At 46.0% G+C, this 24095-nt stretch overlaps 1 protein-coding gene across 1 annotated transcript in view; it reads right to left on the bottom strand.

Annotated features, from left to right (window-relative positions):
* TNFRSF8 (TNF receptor superfamily member 8) overlaps window positions 1-24095 on the bottom strand; it is a 40727-nt gene that overhangs the window by 7049 nt on the left and 9583 nt on the right. The window contains exons 4-12 of the mRNA XM_064470407.1: window positions 23592-23819; window positions 19502-19711; window positions 9724-9814; window positions 4274-4399; window positions 3701-3856; window positions 3505-3598; window positions 2806-3062; window positions 2500-2610; window positions 1890-1937 (exon numbers count right to left, since the gene is read on the bottom strand). Of these exons, the coding sequence (XP_064326477.1) occupies window positions 1890-1937; window positions 2500-2610; window positions 2806-3062; window positions 3505-3598; window positions 3701-3856; window positions 4274-4399; window positions 9724-9814; window positions 19502-19573 (955 nt within the window). The 5' untranslated portion in view covers window positions 19574-19711; window positions 23592-23819. The remainder of the gene's footprint in view (window positions 1-1889; window positions 1938-2499; window positions 2611-2805; window positions 3063-3504; window positions 3599-3700; window positions 3857-4273; window positions 4400-9723; window positions 9815-19501; window positions 19712-23591; window positions 23820-24095) is intronic.

Genomic DNA, 24095 nt, shown 5'->3' with positions numbered 1-24095 from the left:
AGAAGAAAATTCACAGCAATCACAAGAATGTCAGTTTTCTCTGAAATATCACCTAGCCATGTCCTAAACTACTTACTGCCCAACCCACCTGCGCTACACTTTCCTTACCACCGAGGGCACGCTTGCATGACATGGCTGAGGTGAATTCGCAACATGTGGCTGCCAGGACTGTGAAGTCCTGCTCTCCCCAAAGCCCTCTGTGGCCAACCTTGTCGCCCTCCCCACACCACAACTGGTATTTATCAAATGAAATGATGAACTGATTAAACTTTCTGGATAAATAGAAGACAGGCTTATTTTTTAAAAAAGTAAAAAAATGTTAATAACTTTCTACTGGATTAACAAATGGGATCAGTTCATTGTGTGGTCGGATGACTGTTTAGGGGATGGCATTTTATGCAAGGATGGAGGAACGGAACGCTGGGGAAAGAAGAGACGTGGGAAGGAGGGGGTGTACGGCATCCTCCCGCAGCACCGCGAGGCTAGACAGGCTCAGGCCGCCTAATCTCACCCTGACACGCAGCCACCTATATTTTCAATGCATCAGCTCTACAATGCTGCACAGTAACAGTTTCTCTAGTGTAAGGCAAGTGAGGGAGCAAAAATTCCATTTTGAGAAAATTAAGCTGCGCACAAGAGGTGTTAAATCATATTCCTGAGTAAACGAGTAGAAAAACCTCTGCTGTGTGCCAGTTAGGAGACTCTAACAGAAGAGAAGAGAATAGATCGGTCCGTGGAGGCGTTGAGAGGGGATTAGTTATCGGGCAAAACGCGCGTCCCCGAGGGGCTCCGTGCGGGCCGCGACGGCTGACGCGGGCTTTCGCCGGAACGTGCCCCCCGGGCTGAGCGCCCCGAGACGAAGGGGGCACTAACGACCCCCCGCCCCCGCGCGGGCACTAACGCCCCCTCCCCGCGCGGGCACTAACGCCCCCCCCCCCCCGCGCGGGCACTAACGCCCCCCCACCCCCCGCGCGGGCACTAACGCCCCCCGCCCCCCCCCGCGCGGGCACTAACGCCCCCCCCCCCGCGCGGGCACTAACGCCCCCCCCCCCCCGCGCGGGCACTAACGCCCCCCCGCCCCCTGCGCGGGCACTAACGCCCCCCCCCCCTGCGCGGGCACTAACGCCCCCCCCCCTGCGCGGGCACTAACGCCCCCTCCCCGCGCGGGCACTAACGCCCCCCCCCCCCCCGCGCGGGCACTAACGCCCCCTCCCCGCGCGGGCACTAACGCCCCCCCCCCCCCCGCGCGGGCACTAACGCCCCCCCCCCCGCGCGGGCACTAACGCCCCCCGCCCCCCCCGCGCGGGCACTAACGCCCCCCCCCCGCCCTGCGCGGGCACTAACGCCCCCCCACCCCCCGCGCGGGCACTAACGCCCCCCCACCCCCCGCGCGGGCACTAACGCCCCCCGCCCCCCCCGCGCGGGCACTAACGCCCCCCCCCCCTGCGCGGGCACTAACGCCCCCTCCCCTGCGCGGGCACTAACGCCCCCCCCCCCGCGCGGGCACTAACGCCCCCCCACCCCCCGCGCGGGCACTAACGCCCCCCGCCCCCCCCGCGCGGGCACTAACGCCCCCCCCCCGCGCGGGCACTAACGCCCCCCGCCCCGCGCGGGCACTAACGCCCCCCCCCCCGCGGACACACCGCCCGCCCGCTCCGGTGCCGCGGGAAAAAAGTGCCGCCTAGTGGCTTCTCCCACCCGGAGCGCGACCTGCCCGCGCCGGACAGACAACAGGACGGGCCTTTTGCTTGCCAGCAGGTACCGTACATTTGCCATGGAAAAGTTCCACGTTTTAAATTAACATTCCATAAAATAAAAATTTCATGCTCAGGCTATCCACTTATTCCTCAGACACATGGCTTACAATTCCTGGTCCATCAGCCACTCACCTTGAGATCTGAGCCCGGGTTTGTGAGCAGTGACGGAATGCAGATGTGCTGATAAAAGAAACCATTCATTTAGCACAACTCATCGCGGAGCACATGGGCTCCAACAGCCTCACCACACCCACAAGTCCGCAACTAACCTACAAGGTGCACATCCTGCTGTCTATAAACGAGGGAATGTGGTTCTGCAGGCACACCCCACACGTAACCCTAGACAAAGCTCCCGAGAGTCAGCATCCGTTAAAAATCACTCTTCCTCTCATGCTCAAAGTCCAACCCTATCCCTGGAAGCAACAAATACTCACAAAATACTTCAGGTCTTACTTAATATTAGTGTCTGGATTGAGAGAAGAAACCACTGGTCACCCTTTCCCCACCCAGCTTGTAGCATCTTCCTCCATGAATTCACAGCTGCTTCCATCTTTCTCTCATGTTCTCCAACACACAGCAGGAACACTTTGCCTAGAACTCTTATCTGGCCCGCCTCCACCAGGCAGTAGTAAGCATTCCCTTCCTCAGTGACCTCCACAAAATTTTGGGATATTTGAGTTCCCAGTTGGCGTATACTTGGAGATCAAAGAGCATGCTACGCCTTACAGCTTTAAAAACTCACGCTTTCCCTTGAGGATGAGGATCCGCTTCTTGCAAACCTTCCATTTCCAAAACAACAGCGTGCCCACAAGTAGTACTGTCACAGAGAGAACCACTCCCCAAAGAACTAGACCTACAGCAGAGAAGGGGAGTACAGGAAAGGCTAAGAAAAGGCAGAGGAGGAACTATCAGCAGACCTATATGTTTGGACATGGATCCAGGAACAATATTTCACAAGTTGTAGGGGATTTGCAGGAAACTCCCACATAAAAAATTGCATTTACCAAATCAAACATGCTAGACGGAGTAAATGCTTTATCTTTGTTACCTCCTGCTGTCGTCTCTCCCTTGGCTGAGGTGGGAGAAGTGCCAACCGGAGCTTCCTTCTCAGGAGTGGAACGTAAAACGGTACTAGGAGTGGTCACCGGTTTCTCCTCAAACCTCCTTAGGTCAGAGTTATTTGATTCATTGCTGAATCTCATGGACAAAGTGCTTGGGGTGAGGTAGGTGGGCAATTGGTCCAGGCAAACCCGATCGTGTGTGGCATTTCCTTCGCTTTGCGCTACTTTGTTTAACTTGGCACAGCTAGGGAGTGGAAGAGAACAGTGTGTCAGCGCTAGGGGAAACTGCCCAGGTGTAAGATCGGAGAATGTTCCCGGTGACAAACATCCCTTTCGCCGTATTTGTACCCCCTGCATTTATTCCTTTCAGTCAAAAAGTCATTAACCTTCTTCTCACCCCTGTGACATTAATTCTTGACCTGGATGCAAACCTGATACTCACACACGTGTGTAATCCCACTGTACTTAGTAAACTGGAAATGAGGCAAGAGGGATTCCGTCCTTCCTCCAGTACAGAGCTGTGCAACAGCTACAAAGAGAGCCCTGCCTAGCTCTGCACGTAGGCCCAAAGCCAGGCCACTGCCTCTAAAATAAATTTGCATACTTTGCACCAGAATTGACAGGTGTCCCTTTTTGTCTTTTATTAACTTTAATTAGTTAGTCACTTTAAAGAACGATGGACTTACTTTGTGTGGGGCTTGCAGATGTCGGTGCTGGAGTTTTGATCAGAGAAGGTCCCAGAAGGGCACTTTTCGCAAGTAACATCATTTGTTGAAGTGCCTGAATAAAAATAATGACTGAGGACCGACCAACCAAAATGCATCGGGTCCAGGCCTATAGCCAAGATCAGGAAAGGCAAGCTAGACAGGTAAGAAATCCTACCTCTGACTTTGACTCCAAAGCCAGGCTTGCAGACGGTGTGCTGCTGGCATCGTATGCAGGTGTTCAGAACAGGGGTTTGACAGAACAGGCCTGGCCGGCACTCGCACACGCGGCTAGAATTGAAGGAGCAGGGCTTTTTCTCCACGAGGTCAGATTCTGTGGGGAAGAAACAGATGTGGTAACAAAGGGTCACCCTGGAGGGAAAACACAAAGCAGGGGCCAAAGATGAGCAACATCAGTTCAAAGGCTCAGGAAGCAGAACGGGCTGCCGCCGCTCTTCGCGATGGCAACTTAAGTCATGAATAACTGGAGAAGCCTATAGACAATGGCTTGTAATATAAGACAGAAAGGAGAAATCAGACTTGGATAGCTTTGGATGCAAGAATTTTTAGTTAGTCCCAGATCACACGGGAAGTGATACTGATTATGGGCAAGGTAGCATTCTGCTCTCAAATCAGTAACCAACGATGGATAATTTTGCTACTGGAAATTCTAAATGAATAAAATATAAATAAAGTGTAAATAAAATACATAGCAAGAATGTAACTGAGGTATGCGTGGGGGAAAGCAAACCTTTGGCGCATGACACGCAAGCGTCACATCGTGGCTTTTGGAATTCTTCATTCACATACTGTTCAGGTCCACATCTCATGCAGTCTTCATCTGGGTCCCTAGGACATGCTTTCTTTTTAACATAGCCTGGAGAAAGAGGAGCAAAACATGCAGAATACCTGTTCAGAATCACAGGAGACAACCATCCTGAAGTGTTCTTGTATGCTCATTTACCCATTAGACACGCTACCAACAGTCTTCCCTTTGTAGCTGTCGCTTGGGGTCTCTAGCACATTTTTGCCTTTCCCATTCAAGTGTGAAGGGATCGCAGCTGTCCTGCTACAGCAACACTAGGCATGGTATTACCACTGTCAGCATGGACTGCTGCCGAACGGGCACTCGGCAAGTCATCTGCTGACAGTTAGAAAAGACCACCATGTCTGCAGTGAGGGCAATATTGTCCTGCCATCACTAAGTTCCCAGGCAATTGTTTTTAACGTTTTCTTCTTGACTGTAGCAACCGAGCTCTGATATTTTGCTACCTAAGGCATGGCTTTTCCTTTCAAAAGCTGCCAGAATCACCAAGGCGCACATGGATTCAAGCAGGAACAACCCCATCTCCCACGTTCAGAATGGGATGTTATGAGATGGGACTTCCTGAGCTGTGCCCTACACGCCCCAGCAGGCTGGCAGTAGCTTGCTTTCTCAGCAGTCCTGCTAGTTTTACAGTTGCCTTGACAGTTGTGAGGAGGTTTGATTTTCCAGTGGTTTTCCTTTAAACAAACCAAATCACATATGTATGTCTTTCTGATGCTAGATGTATATGCTACACACTTTCTCTGCTCAACACTTCCAACTCACCTGCACTCATTGCTCACGGTTTGCAGGCACACTGCCCTGGATCTCACAGACATCTGTGTATATGCAGCAGCCATGAAGTTGAGCAGCTGGCTGAATTTGATGACCTCTGGAGGTCTTTGCCAAACTTAAGCTATTCTATGACTCAATGTTTATGTCTGGCAACCATCTTCCAGTTAATAGCTTTTAAATAATCCACCTGTCAAGCTAAGGACAATAACTGGCCAGGAGTATGGGAAAGGCTGGGACACCTGTCACTAGCGGTGTTGTTCCCCAGGGGTCTGTGCTGGGTCCAGTCCTGTTCAACATATTCATCAGTGACCTGGACGAAGGGACAGAGCGTCCCCTCAGCAAGTTCGCTGACGATACCGAGCTGGGAGGAGCGGCTGACGCACCAGAGGCCGTGCTGGCATCCAGCGAGAGCTGGCCAGGCTGGAGAGCTGGGCCCGGGGGAGCCTCATGGGATTCAGCAAGAGCCAGTGCAGGGTCCTGCCCCTGGGGAGGAACAACCCCCCGCACCAGCACAGGCTGGGGGGGACCTGCTGGAGAGCGGCTCTGCTGAGAGGCCCTGGGGGTGCTGGGGGGCAGCGAGGTGACCCTGAGCCAGCACCGGGCCCTTGGGGCCGAGGGGGCCAGCGGTGCCCTGGGGTGCATGAAAAGGAGTGTGGCCAGCAGGGCGAGGGAGCTTCTCCTCCCCCTCTGCTCTGCCCCAGTGAGGCCACATCTGGGGGGGCTGCGTCCAGTTCTGGGCTCCCCAGTTTAAGGAGAGGGAACTGCACGAGCAAGTCCAGCAAGAGCTACAGAGATGACCAGGGGACAGGAGCATCTCCCTTGTGAGGAAAGGCTGAGAGACCTGGGGTTGTTCAGGCTGGACAAGAGAAAACTGAGAGGGGATCTCATCAATGCTTATAAATATCTGAAGGGTGGGTGTCAGGAGGATGGAGCCGGGCTCTTTTCAGTGGTGCCCAACGCCAGGCCAAGGGGCCACGGGCACAAGCTGGAACACGGGAAGTTCCCCCTGAACATGAGGACAAACCCCTTCCCTGTGCGGGTGCCAGAGCAGGGGCACAGGCTGCCCAGAGAGGCTGTGGGGTCCCTTCCCTGGAGACATTCACCCCCCGCCTGGACGCGGCCCTGTGCCCCTGCTCTGGGGGTGCCTGCTCCAGCAGGGGTGGGACGGGGTGAGCTCCAGAGGGCCCTTCCAGCCCCCACCAGGCTGGGATTCTGGGATTCTGTGAAGCATTCCTAATGTTTCAGCTTCTGGAGCAAAAGATGAGGTATGCTACCACTGGCCATAGTGCCAAAGAAATTAGAAGGTGCAGTGGTCAGCTGTGACCTTGTGACCTTACCAGGAGGTGAAAATAACTACCAGAGGGTAAGCAACAGCGGCAGTTGCAGATGCAAAAGGAAAAGCTAAAGAAGCAGCATAAATATAGGAAGAGATGAGTGTTTCACAGATGGAAAACAGAAGGAGAGAAATGAATCCCAGTTGCAGCATCCAGCCTGCATCACCCAATTAGAAAGAGTTAACCACAGGGAAGGGGAAGCTGGCAGGGAAACAACCCACTACTATACATTTTGGCAAGGATGATGCAGGAGTGCAGGTAAAAACAGCTGTGCTATATTTGGCCCACTAAATGCCACCAGACGAGCCTGAACCGCATCACTCCCACCTCCTCAAAACTACTTGTCTGAGATTGTTCTTTTCAAGGTGGGAGCTGATGGCTGAATCTCAGAACTCAGGCTGCACACGTGTACCTGCACACGTGTGTCATTTTCCCCTTCCTCCCACAACGACCCAAAAGATTTAACTTCAGTTATTTGAGATTTCCTGTACACGTGGGTCCCTCCCTTGGGGGATGTGTGCCCCAGGTACAGCAGCTTTGAAGCTTGCCTAACAGCGTCTTCTGGTGCTGTTCTCCACTGACTGTGCTCATAGCTCAACAACCAGATAAAAGACTGAGCAGTAGGAACACCAGCTGCAATCACCTGTACAAAAAAATGTACTGAAAGTAAGTGGATTAAATAAGCGGTTTAAGTGTTTTTCTTTTGTGAGTATGTGCATTCATTCACTCCTGTGGATTTGTTGTTAACTGTGGGTGGGAAATTATCTTGAGTGTTGACTGCAGCGCTATCTTGTAGAGCTGGATATCTGATTTAGAGACTAAAACAAACAAACAAAAACCCAAAACAAACCAAAAAAGCAACAAAACAACCGAACAACAAAGGTAAAAAACCATAAACAGAATAAACAGAAGTGAAGTGGAATACCAACTTCTGCATAACGTGAGCTCTTCTAGCATATACCATTATTTCCCATGAAAGTCTCTGTTCCTCCCCTTGACGGGAGGGAACTATTTTGTTCTGTGATGACAGAAAGAAAATATTATTCTGGTATTCCAGGTATCAAGCCTCATTTTACCTGCACAAGAATTAAGTACGGGAGAAGAGATGTGGCAACTGGCGCAATTGATGAGAATGATCTTTTGAGGTTTGGTTTGAAGTTGATCTTGAAATTGAACTTGAAATTAACTTTGAAACAGAAGACGGCTTGCATGTGGGCCAGTGTGCTAAGACTGAAAGCTCTACGTCTGTGGGCTGGAGCACCAAGGAAAGCAAAGCCAGGCTGTATCAAGAGCTCGAGATGCCCCACTTTGATTAAACAGAATTTTAGAAAAGCTTCTCTTTCTTTGCAGTGAGCAGTTAAGTTAGGCAGCGGATTTGAACAGGTTATTGCTTGAAGGAGTAGTGGAAGATTAAAATGAAAAAGGATTCTTAAGAGTTTCTGTTGTGAAGGCGGCCCTGGGGGATGTGAAGAGGTGCCCAAGACTGACATGAGGATGTGACAACAAAATGAGTTTCCAGAATAAGGAGAGGTGAAATGACTGAGACTAGTGGCTCATTACAGGTGTAAATCAGATCTCTGCTTTTCATAAGACCTGTCATTATGGGAGCTTTTGCAAAGTGAGGTTTTGAAGGAGAAAACAGCTTTTCTTGGGACCGGCTCAGGTCAGATCCCCACCCCTTTTCTTCTTTTATGGGACCAGTTTCTCCATCTCTTGGTCTTGTTTACTTATACAGCTTCTCAATGATTCTAGTGGTGTGGCCAGCACCACAAGATGTCTCAGTGGGAACCCTGATGTAACTGCATGCAAATGCTAGCAACCAGGCGCTCAACCCCTCGTTATTATTAGAGCACAAATAAATGTCAAAAATTTCCTTTCAAAAAAAAAAAAAAAAAGAATGGAGAAAAAAGAAAACATTTCAGTAACAAGAGATTGATGGTGGTGAAGTACCATAAAATGTCCCACCCACCGAGGGGTTTTTTGGCCAATAGGGGGAGTTTCAGACATTTCCAGAACTCTTGTCTCACCCTGGTGTTTCCTGCTTCTGACCTCATGTGCCTCTGAGTCACAGCTAGCTTCCGGCAAAGCTCACTGTGTCCCCTGACAAGGGGCTGTTCCCTGTCTCGTGTGAGGCACTTTCTAAACTGTTTTGACCATGAGGCTAATGACAGATTTTCCACACCTTCATTTTATATTTTTAGTCTCTGATGAGAAACTTATTTAGCCTAATTTCACAGTGCTATTTCACACCCTGAGGCAAGCTGAAATGAATTCTTAGACCTGCCTACTTCTAGCTACTTCAGAGTGTCAAGTCAATTGATAAAGAACACATTAAAATTTTAGCAGGTTATCTTGTTTGCAATTTAAATGCAGACTGAACAGGAGCAGGGCAGTGGAGAACAAGTTCACTTCTCAATCCACACTAGAATCATAGAATCATGGAATCATGAAGGTTGGAAAAGACCTCTAGGATCAAGTCCGACCCCCAGCCCAACACCCCCAGGCCTCCTAAACCATGGCCCCAAGTGCCACGTCTGCACAGTTTCTGAGCACCCCCAGGGACGGTGACTCCCCCACCTCTCTGGGCAGCCTGTGCCAGGGCCTGACCGCTCTGGCAGGGAAGGCATTTTTCCAATATCCAACCTAAACCTCCCCTGGCGCAGCTTGGGGCTGTTTCCTCTCGTCCTGTCACTGGTGACTTGGGAGCAGAGACCGACCCCCCCTCACTCCAGCCCCTCTCAGGCAGCTGCAGAGAGCGAGAAGGGCTCCCCTCAGCCTCCCCTTCTCCAGGCTAAACCCCCCCAGCCCCCTCAGCCGCCCCCCAGCACACTTGTGCTCCAGACCCTGCCCCAGCCCCGCTGCCCTTCTCTGGACACGCTCCAGCCCCTCAAGGCCCTTCTTGTCCCGAGGGGCCCAAACCTGAGCCCAGCACTCGAGGTGGGGCCTCCCCAGTGCCGAGCACAGGGGCCCCATCCCTGCCCGGCTCCTGCTGGCCACAGCAGTGCTGACACAAGCCCGGGGGCTGGTGGCCTCCTTGGCCACCCGGGCACTGCTGGCTCATGCCCAGCCGGCTGTCAGCCAGCACCCCCAGGGCCTTCTCCGCCGGGCACTTCCCAGCCCCTCTGCCCCAAGCTATCACTAGATAGCGATTCATGAAATTGCACTTTTCTTCAGGGACAAAATGCAATCCTGCAGAGGTACACGGTTCCTTACTATCTCTTTGAGAAAGGCTCTATGTTAATTTGACTGAACTATAAACATACTGACCTGAGGGACACTGGTAACAGCACCTTCGTGAAGTTTCATCATAGAACCAATTCTCATGAGAATCACAGGAATGAGATGGGGCTAATGGTGTCTAGAAATTGAAACAGACAAAAGGCAGAATTAGAAAACAGCTCGGTATTAGAGCAGAACCCAGTATCTGTCTAAAGTGATGGTAGCTGCAGACAGTAAGGAAAATCCTACAGCTTTTTGAAAGTTCAAGTATCCCCAAAGCAACTAAATTACTGCTGCCCATACGCTTAAGCAAAGATTGCAACATTCGGTGTATTTAGCAATAATTCAACATGTATCTTCACCCATCAGGCTCTTTTATCTGAAAGTCATTTAAACACAGGGATGGAATACTGTAGCTCAACCTGTGTATCAAGCAGTTCAGTGCTCAGAAACTAACTCCTTGTTTCATACAATAAAAATGGTAGCGGCCTTGCCCTACAAAAATGTTTTTCAGCCAATGCTCCAAACGCCCTTTGAGACTTAGCTGCAGGACCACGAAGAAAAGCTTATCTATTGGTCTGCACCTCCTTTACAAATTTTTTAACAGTTAGCAAATAATAATTAAAAAAAGGCTAAAAATTGCTGTCCTGAAATGATCCCATATTAATTTGAGATAAGGATTTTTTAGAAAATAATAATAAAAAAAGAATCCCTAACATCCATAATGATTTCCAGCTATTTTCAGCAATCTCTAAATCTAGCAAGACTGGCTGTAATCCACACAGATAATTCTCGTTTGCAGCAAACAAGTGTTTCTGTTCAGTTGCTTATGCAGCCATAATGCTTGAATTTAGTGAGGTAAAGATGTGTTTGTTATGAACGAATAAATTGTTTTACTTATCATTTAGGGACAAATCCTAATTGAGAACAAGAGGTTTTTGCCTTGAAAAGAATGCTGCAAATACCCAAGCGATGAAGCCCTTATTCAAATAACGAATCCCGTTTCTATTGCGAGTGAAGGTTTTCAGGTCGACATTTGGTTTGACTACATAACTGATACTTGTTTGATTAAAAAAACCCCACACAATAGTTCTAGTATTAGCTTAGAAAATGAGACTTAGCTATGAATTGTATCAAGAAGCATATAATAAGACTTCATTTTTGTATGGCAGGGCCACTATATGTTCTGGGAAATTACAGCGCTACAAGTTTTCTGATGAGCAAATCTGATTTTTGAATTTGGCATCTCCCTTAATAATCCCCTAAAAATGTTGTTATCTGAATTTCATTTTCAGTATTTGCTAGAAGATATAAGTGGCATTTCTTATTAAAGACTCATTCAGCAGCTTCCCCAGAGATTTTCCCACATGATACTGGTAGAGGAGTTAAATATTTCAGAAAAACAACATCTCTCTGCAGATGAATTTCCCATTGGCCTTTGAAATAATACCTACAGTCTCCTACTGCCTTTGTATGCAGCACAGAATCTTACCACCTAACCAATTTCACAGCTGTATTCTCCTGTTTAATACGCTGTTCTTCTCACGGCAGGACCATAAAACACAGAAGTTATTTAACTTGCCCCAGGTTACATTGGAAAACAGAAACTTTCAGTCAAGGAGGAAATTAACAAAAGGGCAAGAAAAAGAAACATACTGAAACCATTAAATTTCATCGAGCTCCAGTAATAGAACTGAGAAATCCCGCCTGACACATTTCTGCACTAACCACTGGGCCACACAGCCTCCCTACAAAGCATTTTGCTAGCTTATGCTACGGAGGAAATAGCAGAGGTCTGCTTGCTCAGCCTGACTCAAATCAGGTTTACAAATATGCACCCTGTATTTTTCTTTTCTGAAGAGGAAGCCCTAGGCTGTAGGAAAAGGAAGTGGAATCTCCTTGCGTCTGCGTGGAGAAGCACCCCGGTTAGCCAGCCGCTGGGGACTAAACCGAGCAACAGGAAGCGGCATGAGACCTGTCACTAAAGGGTCATTCAGGAGCCGCTGCAGTGAGGTGAAGTGAATTGACTCGTTTTATAAGGAAAGTTTAAGACACGAGAGCATCCTGGCTGTAGCTAAGCCATCCTGGATTAGTGTAAGAGCTCTCTGTAAGAGCTACGGGAAGTCACCACAAAAACCTGACCTTCTCCTCCAGGTTCTCCTACGCAGCCGACGCTGGCTGCAAATGATGTTACATTCTAAACTGGGATGGGAACAAAACTCTTGAATGATTTATGCAGCACATAAGCTTAGAGCTTATTTAATTATCTCTTTTGGGGTTCGAACAAAGGAATAGCGTCTGTGTAGAAGTGTGAGGAAAGGGCTGCTTTTTAAAAAGTTACCTTGTCTAAAATATTGAAAACAGGAGTTTAGGATTAGATTCTGCTCTTAATTACAGCACTCCAAATTCTGATTATGAATTTGACCTGATGCTCGCGCTGTGAGAAATTACTGCATGCACTATACATACATACTACACAAATTATGAAAATATACATACAAAATACTCAACCTTTTTTTTTTCCTTTCCACAAGAGGGCAGCTATATACTACAGCCAGCTACATAATGCATGACATCCGCAGCTTCACAACAAATGCTGCTTTCAGGTAACCACTTACAAGCCACCTTTACTGTTTACTGAGCCAAGCCCAAGGTGCTCTGCTGTAAAAAGACGTCATTTTATCAAATCATGAGATGATTCCTATGGCTGAGAAACCACCTTCTGAAGAGCCCACCACTTCTAATCCATACCTACCTGCAAAATGTCTTTAAGACTTGCCGTCTGTTCAGTAGAGGCGTTTCATGAGTATGAGACTTACTATAGGTCCTTTCAGTGATAAATAGCGTTCATATCAATGCTCAGCATCAGTCATCATCTCCCCATTCCTGTCATTTTTTTGCCTCCAAATCCTAAAGCCATTTGATCCCCAGTGTGACCGTTAACAGCAATGCAATGATGCAACGTTCTGCCCGTACACTAAGCAGCAAGGCTGGCCCTTTGTAGACAGCATACTTCAAGGTGAAGACCTGAGTATAAACGAAGCCCCCATTCCTCTAGCGCTTCAGGCTTAAAAGCTCAAAAGAAATTACATAAGCAAAACTGGCAGTGTGGAAAGGCAGGTGTCACTAAAAATTATATGGGCTCTGCTTCTTAACTTATGCAAGGCGTTTTGTAAGCTAGATTTCAAGTTTTCATGCATCTGGAATCAAAAAGTCTTGCACTAAGAGCGCACCAAAAGTTCCGTGAGTTTTTGGGGAAATGAAGCAAATTGGTGCCTAAAAGCAAAGACATGCCTTGAAGAAATGCCAGAGGTGACGGGCCAAGGTCTCAAAATGTTTTAAGTCTTCCATGAAATGATGGTGTCAACTCATTTTCTGCAGAGGTTTGATTACACTACTTTCAGGGAAAGGGTGAAGGAAAGACAGCCATACAAGGATAACATAATTTTCATTTTTTCTATCTGTGTGTAATGAATATCAGGGTAATGAGTTAACTAAACCAAAAGATAACAAGCCAAAGATACGAAGTGCAAAGGGAACAAAAATGTGCATTATTAGTGGGCAGCAATAGGCCTGAACTGAGGTAATTTATCCACTCAGCGACCGAACGTGTAAATTACCTCAGTTTCACCCCCTGTAACTACTCTTCCAACGCGTAAAACACCACCTCTGACATCTCATTTACAATTAGAGAAATTAGGGTACAAGTTTATAATAAAATATTAGCTTGTTTGAGCTTTCATTTTGATGAACTCAGTATTTCTAATTAGGAAGAGATTGCTGTAAACAATTCACCAAGAAACACAGGGAACTCTAGATTTCAGTTTTCCAGTCGCACTCCTTTCATGACTCAGTGCCTCTGGAAAGACACCTTATGCATTTTCTTGATTTTACTATCATCTTAGATCTTTGTGTGCAAGAAGACTCCAAGTTATATGATTGATGTGTTTGGTTGTTTTTTTTTGTTCCTCAGCTGTTGGCTACTCCTTTTTAACAGCAGAAATCTAGACATTAACCATCAAATACATCCAAATTTGGAGGGGCTGCAAAACACGTAATGCATATTTTTCTTGCTGTTCCTGGACAGAATGACAACTGAGTGCTGGAGTTACGAAATATTTTAATGCTGATTAACCACTACTGTTAAAAAACTACAAATATTTCAGTGGCTTGGCCAAAAAAACCATTAGATTTCCACAGAATTATGGAAGCAACATATGTGCATAACTTCTCAGAAATTAAGGTTATTAAACCAAGATGGTTATTTTCAATAGCAGCTTATAATTCCTATATAGTGGTAAGCCTACCACAGACTGCAGCTGGAACACAAAGTGGATTTCTAATCCTCACCTGGTAAATATCAAAATGACTTGGGTGAACTGTTGGCTGAGTAGTCCAGTACTGAGCTTGTACCTCCAGGCTCAACTCTGTCTAAACCCAAAGCAACGTGACAATGAGGCCACCACAAGGCTGAGGGCAGGAAAAGGGCCTGTAGCTTAATGTTCAAGGTTGGTGGTTCCATTCCCGGCTCTGTCGTTGCTTAGCCCTAGATGTGTTACTTTAAAGTCCTTGCTGTATTGGGTCCACTTACAATGATGGGTATTTTTGTGGTGGTAGCACCAGGGAACCCCTAATAGGCTCTGTGAGGGCACGCAGGTCACAGTGTCCCTCCAGTCCCACTGGGTCCTCAACTTTCCATTTGCTTGCTTTTACCAAATCTTGTCCAAACTGTCACCAATGGTGCTGTAAACACTACTCCTCCTGCCAACACTCGCAGCTCACTTGCGAAGGGGAGGACAACTGCTATCAGCTTAGGTCAGTGCTACACCAGAACTTACAGTTTACATTCTCTCTGGCTTTTCCAGTGAAACACGAAAGCATCTTTCCACTCAAGAACTTGGGCAAGCAGTTTGCTCGGGAGGCCATCACATGCCGTTTACAATCAAAACAGGCAGGGGAAAAGCTAGTTATCTTCTAAAACTGTGGCTACAAAGGAATCTGGTGACAGCACAGAATGATCCTTTTTAGATGAGGGAAATTCTGAGAAAAATTCCCACCAACAGTAGCTGCATTTATCTCCCCAGCACAGATACATACTGTTCTGAGCTGCGAACCTGTTTTGAGCTGTATTGCCAATGGCTGCAACTGTGGGAGCCTGCTATGTACTGGGTTTCTGGTACTGTGACTGAGATGACGGTAGCCAACAGTGGAAGGTTTTAAAGAAAATATCCCGCTCGTCAAGCCTTAATCAGAACAGAGATCACCTAAGAGAAGGGAGAGAATGACAAAGGCAGTGAGGAGAAAAGGGAAAATTCGTGTAAAAAGTGGTACTTCAGCATGTGAGCGCTCAAGAAGAACACAGCAGGAATAAGAGGAATATGTGCTCTTACTGCTCTCATTGCCAACAAAAATCTCAGCATTAAGACATTTCTAATATATTTCTGGTTGTGAGTGTTTGGGCAAAACCAAGCATTATAAAATATTGATGAGGCACATAAGGTTTAACTACAAAGTACTGAAAGTGTTTGCCTCGGACCATTACCCCATTCGCTAGTATGAACTTAAGTCAAAGAATCCTTTTTTAATACGTTCTAGGATGACAGTGGAAACTTAACCCATCTCAGAAAAAAATATGAACTTAATTACTTTGACTCAGGATTGTGTGAATATCACTAACAAAACTCATTTTTCCAGAGCAAAGCTCGTTTATTTAAATTAAGTCTCTGTTAGGCAGAGGCTGAAGGTTAAGGTTTGACTTAGCAAGTCCTAGTTGCTCATAAATAACTCTTGAAATGAAAGGAAGGGACAAAGCAAAGAAGACAGAACAAAGTTTCAGCTTTGCATTACAAAACCTCAATGCTGTCACCTTCTTACCAAAAAGCATCAGCTGTGAGTGTTGGGTGGGGTGAGAGGTTCACCTTGATTCCATGGTGCATGTGTGTAGAGGCCCACAAAAAAGAAAGCACTAAGAAATTCTCCATGTACAGTCCTGGCCATTTCTCCTGGCTCCAGTAAGCTTACAGAAACTGTCAATTAGCCAGTGAGAGAAGATTCTCTTCACCATTTTTGCCCCTTACTACTTATTTTGTATGGAAGGATTTGCGTGTAAGAACTTTCACTTCTGCCCCATTCCCTCCTCATCTTCCTGGTATGCCTAGAAACACTGAAGAGTGTGGCATAATCCATACTCAGCAGCAACTAGCACGTGGCTTTGCATTGCCAAGGAAATCTCCAATAAGGTTTATGGAACAAACTCTCCTCATCTCTGCAAGGAACAGAATGAAATGCAGTAACCTCAAAATCCTGTTTAATTAACATTCAAAGTATTTTTCTCTTTCATCTTTTGACTGTCCCTCCTTCTTATCCACTCTTCTCTGAATCTCAGGACAGACAGAAACAGAAGGCAGGTTATGCCAGGAAAATTCAAAATCCCAGCACAATTTCACTTTTTAAGGCACCATTTTCTAGTGTTTCCTGAAGAAAAGAAAGGAGACGTTGTACTTTTCCCTGTCCCCTCTCCAAAAGATAATCCAGTCTCAGTGAAGAAATACCAATTTTGTCCCAATGAGTATTGGCCATTAGTACTTGCAGTTCTGTTCGTTTATACGTATTATTAAACAAATATTAAAATTCAAGGAAGATCACAGAACTATTGCTGGGTAGGAGCAGGAATCCAGCCGTGGTAGACAGTAGGTCTTTGCCCTTCCCATGTGAGGAAACTCTGAATGGATGGGACTGTACTAAGAGTGGAGTAGCAGGGTGGGAATATGTGTCTATTACAGCTGTGCTAATCCTGTGGCACTTTGCCACCCAAGGGTGCAATCCCACTTCCCCTCTCTTGCCTGTAGTCACATTTTCCTTCCCCTCCAACTCCTTGACTGTTCAAGACAGACCAATTTTGTTTCCAGAGGGCGAATCAGTTCTAGGAGTTCATCTGACTGAAAGCTCTGCTTTCTGAATTTGTGAAGCTGGTTTTCAGAGGGTTACTGCGCTGAAACAATTCACCCGTGGCTGCACAGTCCCCTGCAGCGGATTCAGCGTGGGAAAGCTGGTGGCACTGTGTAGCCAGGAGCAGGGCCTCCCCTCTGCGCAGCAGGTCTCTGCTGACGCGCACAGCTGTGACAGGAAAGCTCACAGACACTGGTTCTCATCTGTATACTATGTCAGAATTGATTTCAGCTGGATTGGACCTGAGGACACAATGCAGAGTAAATGCTGCTTTATGCCAGCTGTAGAGGAACAGATAACTATTTAAACTAACAAAAGGTAAGCCGGTGTAGTAAGCGACCGCCAGCGTAGCAGAAAGCCTGCCACTACAAAGTTGATCTGTCCACATTTTTTGAACAAATTTGAACGAGCCCTAAACCTCTATCAGACTAGTAATCTTTATCTGTTTTCTCTCTGATACAAGGAGTTCTTAAATCGGATTCAGCGTACTGTTCAGCTGGAGAGAGACACGGACTGAATTGCATTAACCTTTTCCTGCATGCACTTCAAATGAAGGTTTTTGATTTAGCAGGAGCTGGAATACATCTTGTGAAAGTAACGACCGCAGTTTATATCCTGTTCAGACTGCTCTGTGACAGGATGGCCAGGGATCCCTCGGCTTACTGCTTCCATTGACCTACCGGGCCAACTATTTTTTTCTGTTTTAAAGTGCTGCAGATCAAGGCCCAATTAAATAAACATTTGTTACAAAGCATTTGGGTTTTTCACTGCTTGCTTTTGCGAATTAGTTCTAGAAAACAGGCTTTTTGCAACTCTTCTCACTTTCCTTGTATCTACAGGGACGTTTGCTATTCCAATTTAAATAATGGCAATTGTAAAGCTGGTGCTGAATTCAGTGGGATACTCTGCAATTCAGTCAGGCCGAGGTTTGACTCATCTATTTATGGTCTTTTGAGGTCATAAAGAAAAAGTGATGGTGAGGCAGAGTAAGAAATGGGCTTGCTACAAATGAGCTGTAAGTCAGGAAGAAAGCATATTACAGTAAAAAAAAAATCTTCTACCAGCATGCGCTATTCTAGAACTGACTAATAGTGTAGCAAAACAGTTGACTCCCTTTCAAGTTTCTATCCAAATTCTGACTGTTCAAAAGAGGCTGATAACCTAAGACTTCAAGTAGTCACGCTTCATCTGCTTGACAGTAATGACATTATTAACAACTGAGAGTTAACTGACTATTAAAGCAAACAAAACCCAAACTGTGGGCTCAAGTGAGGTGGAATATAGTTTAAAATGTGACCAATAAGCTCTGACTTGCTCACATGGAACAGTATCACTTGTACTGCAGTAGCAGTAAAAGCAAGTGGTGCTGTGATAGACGCAATACAGAAAGATGGTGAAAAGCCAGTTGCTTATCCCAGCAAGATCTACACATTTATTCCAGGTAGCTGATGATTTTGCAGAGAGTCTGAATGTTGACAATGAGTATCAAAAAACAAATTTTCTCTCTGTCCCTTTCATTTTGTGAACGAAACACCAAAAGCGATGTCAAATAGCAAAAATACCATATCTTTCTTCATCTCCTAAAGCAGTTTGCATTCAGCAGACCAGACAAGCTTATCTGAATGACCTCCTAAGTATCTTCAAGTGAATAAGGGCTACAGACTTCAGTCCGATAGAAGAATAGCGATCCTTCTACATTTCAGGAAGCAGACAGTGGCAGGACAGATAAGCAGGGCGAAGTAGAGCAAACTTGCAATGTGGGAGGGGAATTTACAACTAAAGACACAAGGACAAACTCCTACTCTTACCAAAAGAGCCAGGAGGATCTTTTTCAAATGTCTATCAAAAGGATGCAGGACTTGGTTATTTTCAAAGATCTAATCAGAATCAGTTTCTTGTACAAAATCTGACAGCCCCAGCGATGTGCCGTATCATCCAGTTACAATGCACAGACAGGTGTCTTAGCCTAATATATGCTCATATTTCACTGCAAGGGAAAAGGGCCAATTTCAGGATCCAACAGTGTGCAATTGCTCACCTACTTGACTTTACCTGTGCAAAGTGCCTCTGCGACTGTGCGACTGACCTTTGTGTGTGTGTGTGTGTGTCAGCCAGGGAAATTACCTGGATTTATGCCAGGAGCTGAGGGCTCATTGCCATGTGATCCACTAGGGAGGAGGTGGAAAGCAGCTGGGGGGGGTGGAGTGGGGAGGGGATCAAACCCACAGGAGATGATACGACCTGAGCAGGGAGCTAGCTTGCATCTACAGCATCAGCTGAGTGCAACTAGTAGGGCATGTCTACTTTAAGTCAATTTTATGCAGAAATAATAGCTCATTCATGAGGAAGTCAGTGTCAGAGGGATGGGCGGTTGTAAAAAGGTAGTTTATTGGGTTTTTTTTTTTTGATTTTACGCCTTTCAATTTGCCAGCCCTGACTCACATCAGCAGAGCGAGCAGAAGCCCTCTGAACCAAGCTCTGCGAGGAATGTGTGTCACAGAGCACCTGGCATCCTGGCAAAAATAAAAGCCACTCACCACAACAAACAAGAACAGTCCCCCACCCCCATCAAATCTTTCCTCCTTCCCTAGCTGTGATGTGCCTGGAGGGGCCGTAACACTAGCAATGCCACCAAAAAGATGCAGATCACAGCTTGTATCCCCTGATCCTGCCTGCAAAGTTCCCAGAAAGGGCAAACTCTCCTGGCTGCACTGCTTTATACCTTTATCACCCTGTGTTGCACAAAGCCTTTCTGTGGACACCCACTAGCCAGCACCCTGCCTATGGGCAGGATAGCCCTGCAGCCTCAGGTACCCCCAGACCTCTCCAGGCTCTTCGTCCTGAGGAGCTGCAGGATCCTGGTGCCACCTTGCCTTACCTGTGGGGCTGTCTGGATATCCTGGAGAAGCAGCAGGAGCCACAATCCTAGTGTCAGGCTGCAGACAGCCATCTGCAGTGGTGTTAAATCTCCCTAGGTCCCAGCATCGCAGGTTAGACAGCCAGGTTGCTCCTCCTGGAGGGAGAGATCCTCCCAGGTTCCAGCCCAGTCTTGCTCCGTGTCTGTTCATTCAGCCCAGAGCCATTCCAGCTGTTCAAGACAAGCAGGAGACAGGCTTTGAGACTCAAGCAAGCTGAGAAAACAATTTAGAAGGAAGGGGGAGGGGGGGCTGCCCAAAAAAGAAAAGTACAAAAAGAACAAAACAAAACCGCGTCAATCATTAGTCCCAGAGCTGTCGGGTTTCTGCGAGTCGGTTGCATGCATCAAGGTTGTCACCCGAGGTACAAGGCTGGCTGTGCAGAAATGCAGGCTCCTGAGTCATCTAGACTGCCCTGAGAGCACACTTCACCACCCCAAAGCCTTGGCCAGGCATGAGTCCAAGCCCTGCCTCATCCATCTGCCACAATCTCAAGAGCTGCAACCAAGCCTCAAGAGAGTTCCCAGTAAGAAACACTCATTTTTTTCAGTACAGTCATTTTACTCCTGTTTGGATGAGTGTGTGAAAACTCACAACCAACCAGGGTGTCTCCAAAAAGGTTTAGCCTTTACACGTTACCATCTAAACACCAACATACCGCAGACCTTTGAGAATCCTTCTCTCTCCCCCAGTCCCACCTGAAATCAAGCGCTGTTGCTGACAATCATCCCTTGGACCTGCTACTCATCATTTCACTCTCATTTGTTACTCAGATAACATTTTTTGGCTCTGCTGAAGAGATTTCGGTTGGTTTAAGGTGTCATGAAGCTTCCTTATCTGCCCAAAAAGTTTTGTCAAAAGTAAAAGTTAGCCACTTCAAAAAAGGGCAGACTGCCTTGAAAACCTCTCCAAGGTGCTCAGGAGAATAATGAGAATTTGAATTCTCACACCCATGGTTTTTTGCTTCTCACCCTTATCAGCAAAAAGAAAAATAAAAACAAAACAAATGAGAAAAGATTGAAAGTCAGATAATTGATAATTTTATTAAAGACCCACAGCTACCTCTCTGCCATCACGACACAGCACCAAAGCTGAGAGCATTCCACAGCGAGCCTGGGGTGATGCAAATATCTTCTTCAACTCACAGCTGTAACTCTTTTCAACTAACTGCCTCTATTCCTTTCTCCAGAACACCATCTATTAAAACCCAGGCATTTTCAGGATATTGCATACTGCGCATCTGACACTCAAATCTAACCTCCTTTCTTCACTCTGTCAGGTTACTTCTCAGTTTCTGAGCTCTCTTAGCTATAAAAGCTGACTGTTGTAGGTATGTGTTTAAGGTGTAGAGGCAACTAAGTATTTGAATGTCCAAATTTTACATTCTTGTTTTTCCTAATTAAATAATGGGCTAGAAAATATCTTAATCTTGTGTAATAATATGCCATTAGGCAATTCTTCCAATTTATGAGTGTGGTTTCAAACGACATAGTAGTCAGGGCAATTGGTGAGCTCTGCCTCTTCCTCTCCCCCCCCCCCCCCCCCTTTTTTTCCTCTGATCAGCTCCCATCTAAGCTTTTCTAGGAAAAGGACAGGAACCAACTAAGACACAGCCTGGAAAGTTCTAGCCTCTGTAAGTTATACTGCTGAGGTCAATGTTTCTGATACAAAAACTAAGTATCCAAGTACAAAAAGTCGCGTGTGGAAGTCTTTCCCAGGACTGGCACAGGGAGACGTTTCTGACCTGTTTTCCAGAGGAAACAAGACTGAAGCATTTTGTATACATACGTATGTCAGTTCCTTTTTAATCGGTAGTGCCAATAATTCTTAACCCCTTGGATACCTTCAACCAAATTTGGCTGAGGATGCAATGCCGTTAGCTTTTACACAGTTTCATGGAAGGAGCCGACTTGGATAAAGAGGAAAGACACGAGTAACATTTTCACTGAGGGAAAGGCTGTGGGGGGAGACCAGTGCCCCTCAGAAGAGAGACTCTCTCTCACACATCCAAAGCAAAACCGGGCTTCCCAGGTGCCATCCTTCTTTGAACTTCTTATCCTTAAATCCATTCGTGATTGAACTAGATATTTAGAAGGATGGGAAGTGGAAAGTGCTTGTTGTTGCTGCCGGCTTTTGGGAAAGGCTGTTAGATTGCACAATGCTATCACAAGTCTGTAATAAAAGCAACAGCAATGAAAAGGGAGAGGAGGTTGTGTTCAATAGGAATGTTCCAACCTGCATATTTAACTGAATGTATTAATTTCAGACTTTGTGTGTTTTGATTTCAAATACAATGAAAGGGGCTTTCCAAAAGAAGCCCTATCAGTAACTGGAAGAAGCGCCTCCGTTTTATAACAAACCCACGCTACTGTTCTCTAAATCTTGCCCATATTTCCTAGAAAATAATCTTCTATGTTAATTTATATTTAAAAAAAAAAAAAAAGGAGAACAAATAGAAGCAAACAAACAACGCCTATTTCTCTGTTCTTCCATCAGAGGACAATGTCTATCAGAAAAAGAGGGGAAAGCCCCTATGAGCAGGCCATTGTTATTTAGAATGTTTATTTGATACACGCATCTGTGCCTAACATCTGAATCTCCTTTTGGTCTAGGTGTTAAAGGTAGCAATGCCCAAAGACAAGGTTGCTTGGCATTTTCTATTTTAACTTAGTTAATGCCGAGCTTAGCTAACGCTTAGGTAATTTTTACACCAGGTATCTGATCCGTGCTGATCATCTGTATGCGTTGCACAGATTTCAGGTGGAGGGGAACAGAGAAGGTCCTGTAAGTCAGCGGCTATTCAAATGTCGCTTCATACCTGGAGCAAAAGAACGCAGAGACACAGCTAAGCCATGAGGGAAAGTCTCTCTAACACGTGCCCAAGACATTCCTTCAGCATTGTCTATTCATTGCGCTGCCACCAGTGGCAGCCTAGTAAAAAAAGTAGTGACAGAATACTGTAGAGGTAGCATTGTTACACACACGCTCAGAAATGTACTCATGACATTTTCCAGTTTTGAAGTGGCTGATTTTAGTCTCATATTGTACTTTTAGCATGGTTCCTTGTGTTTTTTAATATGTATGTTGAGTTACTATATATCTAGCTGTATCGGTGGAAAAAAAAAACACTGAGAGAAGTGTCATCTCTAAACAGCTGTCAAACAGATAAATGAGACCACTGACTTTAAAAAGATACATATTAAAATAAATTTGTCTAAAATCTGTATTTCAGTGTCTGTCAGTGTTGCTATTTAGAGCACTGCAGTACGCTGATGAAGAATTACTAAACTCTTGCTACTTAACTAGATGAAACACCACCAGACCCTAAAACTTCACGAGGAGTCTCAGTAGTACCAAAGCAGTGCTCACTGGGATACATGCTACATACTGCAGGGGGTACAAATAAAAGGAATTCTTCACAAATTAAGAAAAATGAAAGCATTTACTGTAATAAAAAACTAAAGAACCTCCTGGTTAAAGGAAGGACAGCAAGGAGTCACTGAGAAGGACGTTCTTGACACCTCTCTTGATCTATTCATGCATTTTATACATTTATGCATGGAGACCTCTCTTCCTGGGCAGCTTGGAGAGTGACACTGTGGTAACAACACACAGGGAGAGCATTCAGGACTCCAATGATTTTAGGCACTGTAAGTGGAGCCAACACACTACACCCTGGAAATCTTTCAGTGGCCCAGGGAGGACAGATGGGAGGGAGCGTGGCGGTGGTGCAATGAGATCTCATTCAGAAACATCGCTTAGCAAGCAAGCAATCGGAGCCTGAAATAGCTGCAGCTGACAAAGTATTTGGACTTGTCTGAACACGCAAAAAGGAATAACATCTCATTTATGCCAAGTATGCCACACAATGGCAAAATTCTGCCCCTCTCTGCCACTCTGGTACTGATACTTATTTTCTGGCACGTACGCTTCTCCTACCCTGTATTAGACAATCCATTTAGTTATGTCCTGTCAGTCAAACCACTCTGCAATATGTTAATAAACTGCAGGTGCTCTTGGTAAGATGAGCTGCAGAGCTATTTAGCAATTTACCTCGGTCTATTTGTCCACTGTGATCAACAAGGAAGATGGTATGAAACTCTTGTGGCATACTTGTTGAAACATAGCAATGGCTTAACGCAAGAGTTCCCAGCAGGAAAAAAAACCCTGGTTATAATGAGCTGGGGTCATAATAAAGTCCCAATACAGAGGGGAAATCCCAAGTCATTTCAGTAACTGTAGTTTCAGTAGATGGACGTTCTCACAGGGTGTTTCTGTTCTCTAGCAAAAATAATAGAAAAAGAAATTGGCTTCCTTGCTTTATATAAAGTTTCATACACATGCAAACCAGCAACCTAAAATAAAAGAACAGACTAGTTATTGTTTGTTGGCAACTCGGGACTTTTGCCTCAATCAGCTGTGCTCCTGCCGAGCACAGCTGATTTCTTGGCAATTAATGAACAACCAACGGAAGACGATGCATCCTGGTCTGTTCCCAAGCAACGATAAGATCATTGTTTTCTCCAAAAAATTACAGAATATAATGTCAAAAAGTAC

This window comes from Phalacrocorax carbo, chromosome 20 (assembly GCF_963921805.1).
Source record: "Phalacrocorax carbo chromosome 20, bPhaCar2.1, whole genome shotgun sequence".
Lineage (NCBI taxonomy): Eukaryota > Metazoa > Chordata > Aves > Suliformes > Phalacrocoracidae > Phalacrocorax > Phalacrocorax carbo.
This window is presented reverse-complemented; position numbering and strand designations above follow the sequence as displayed.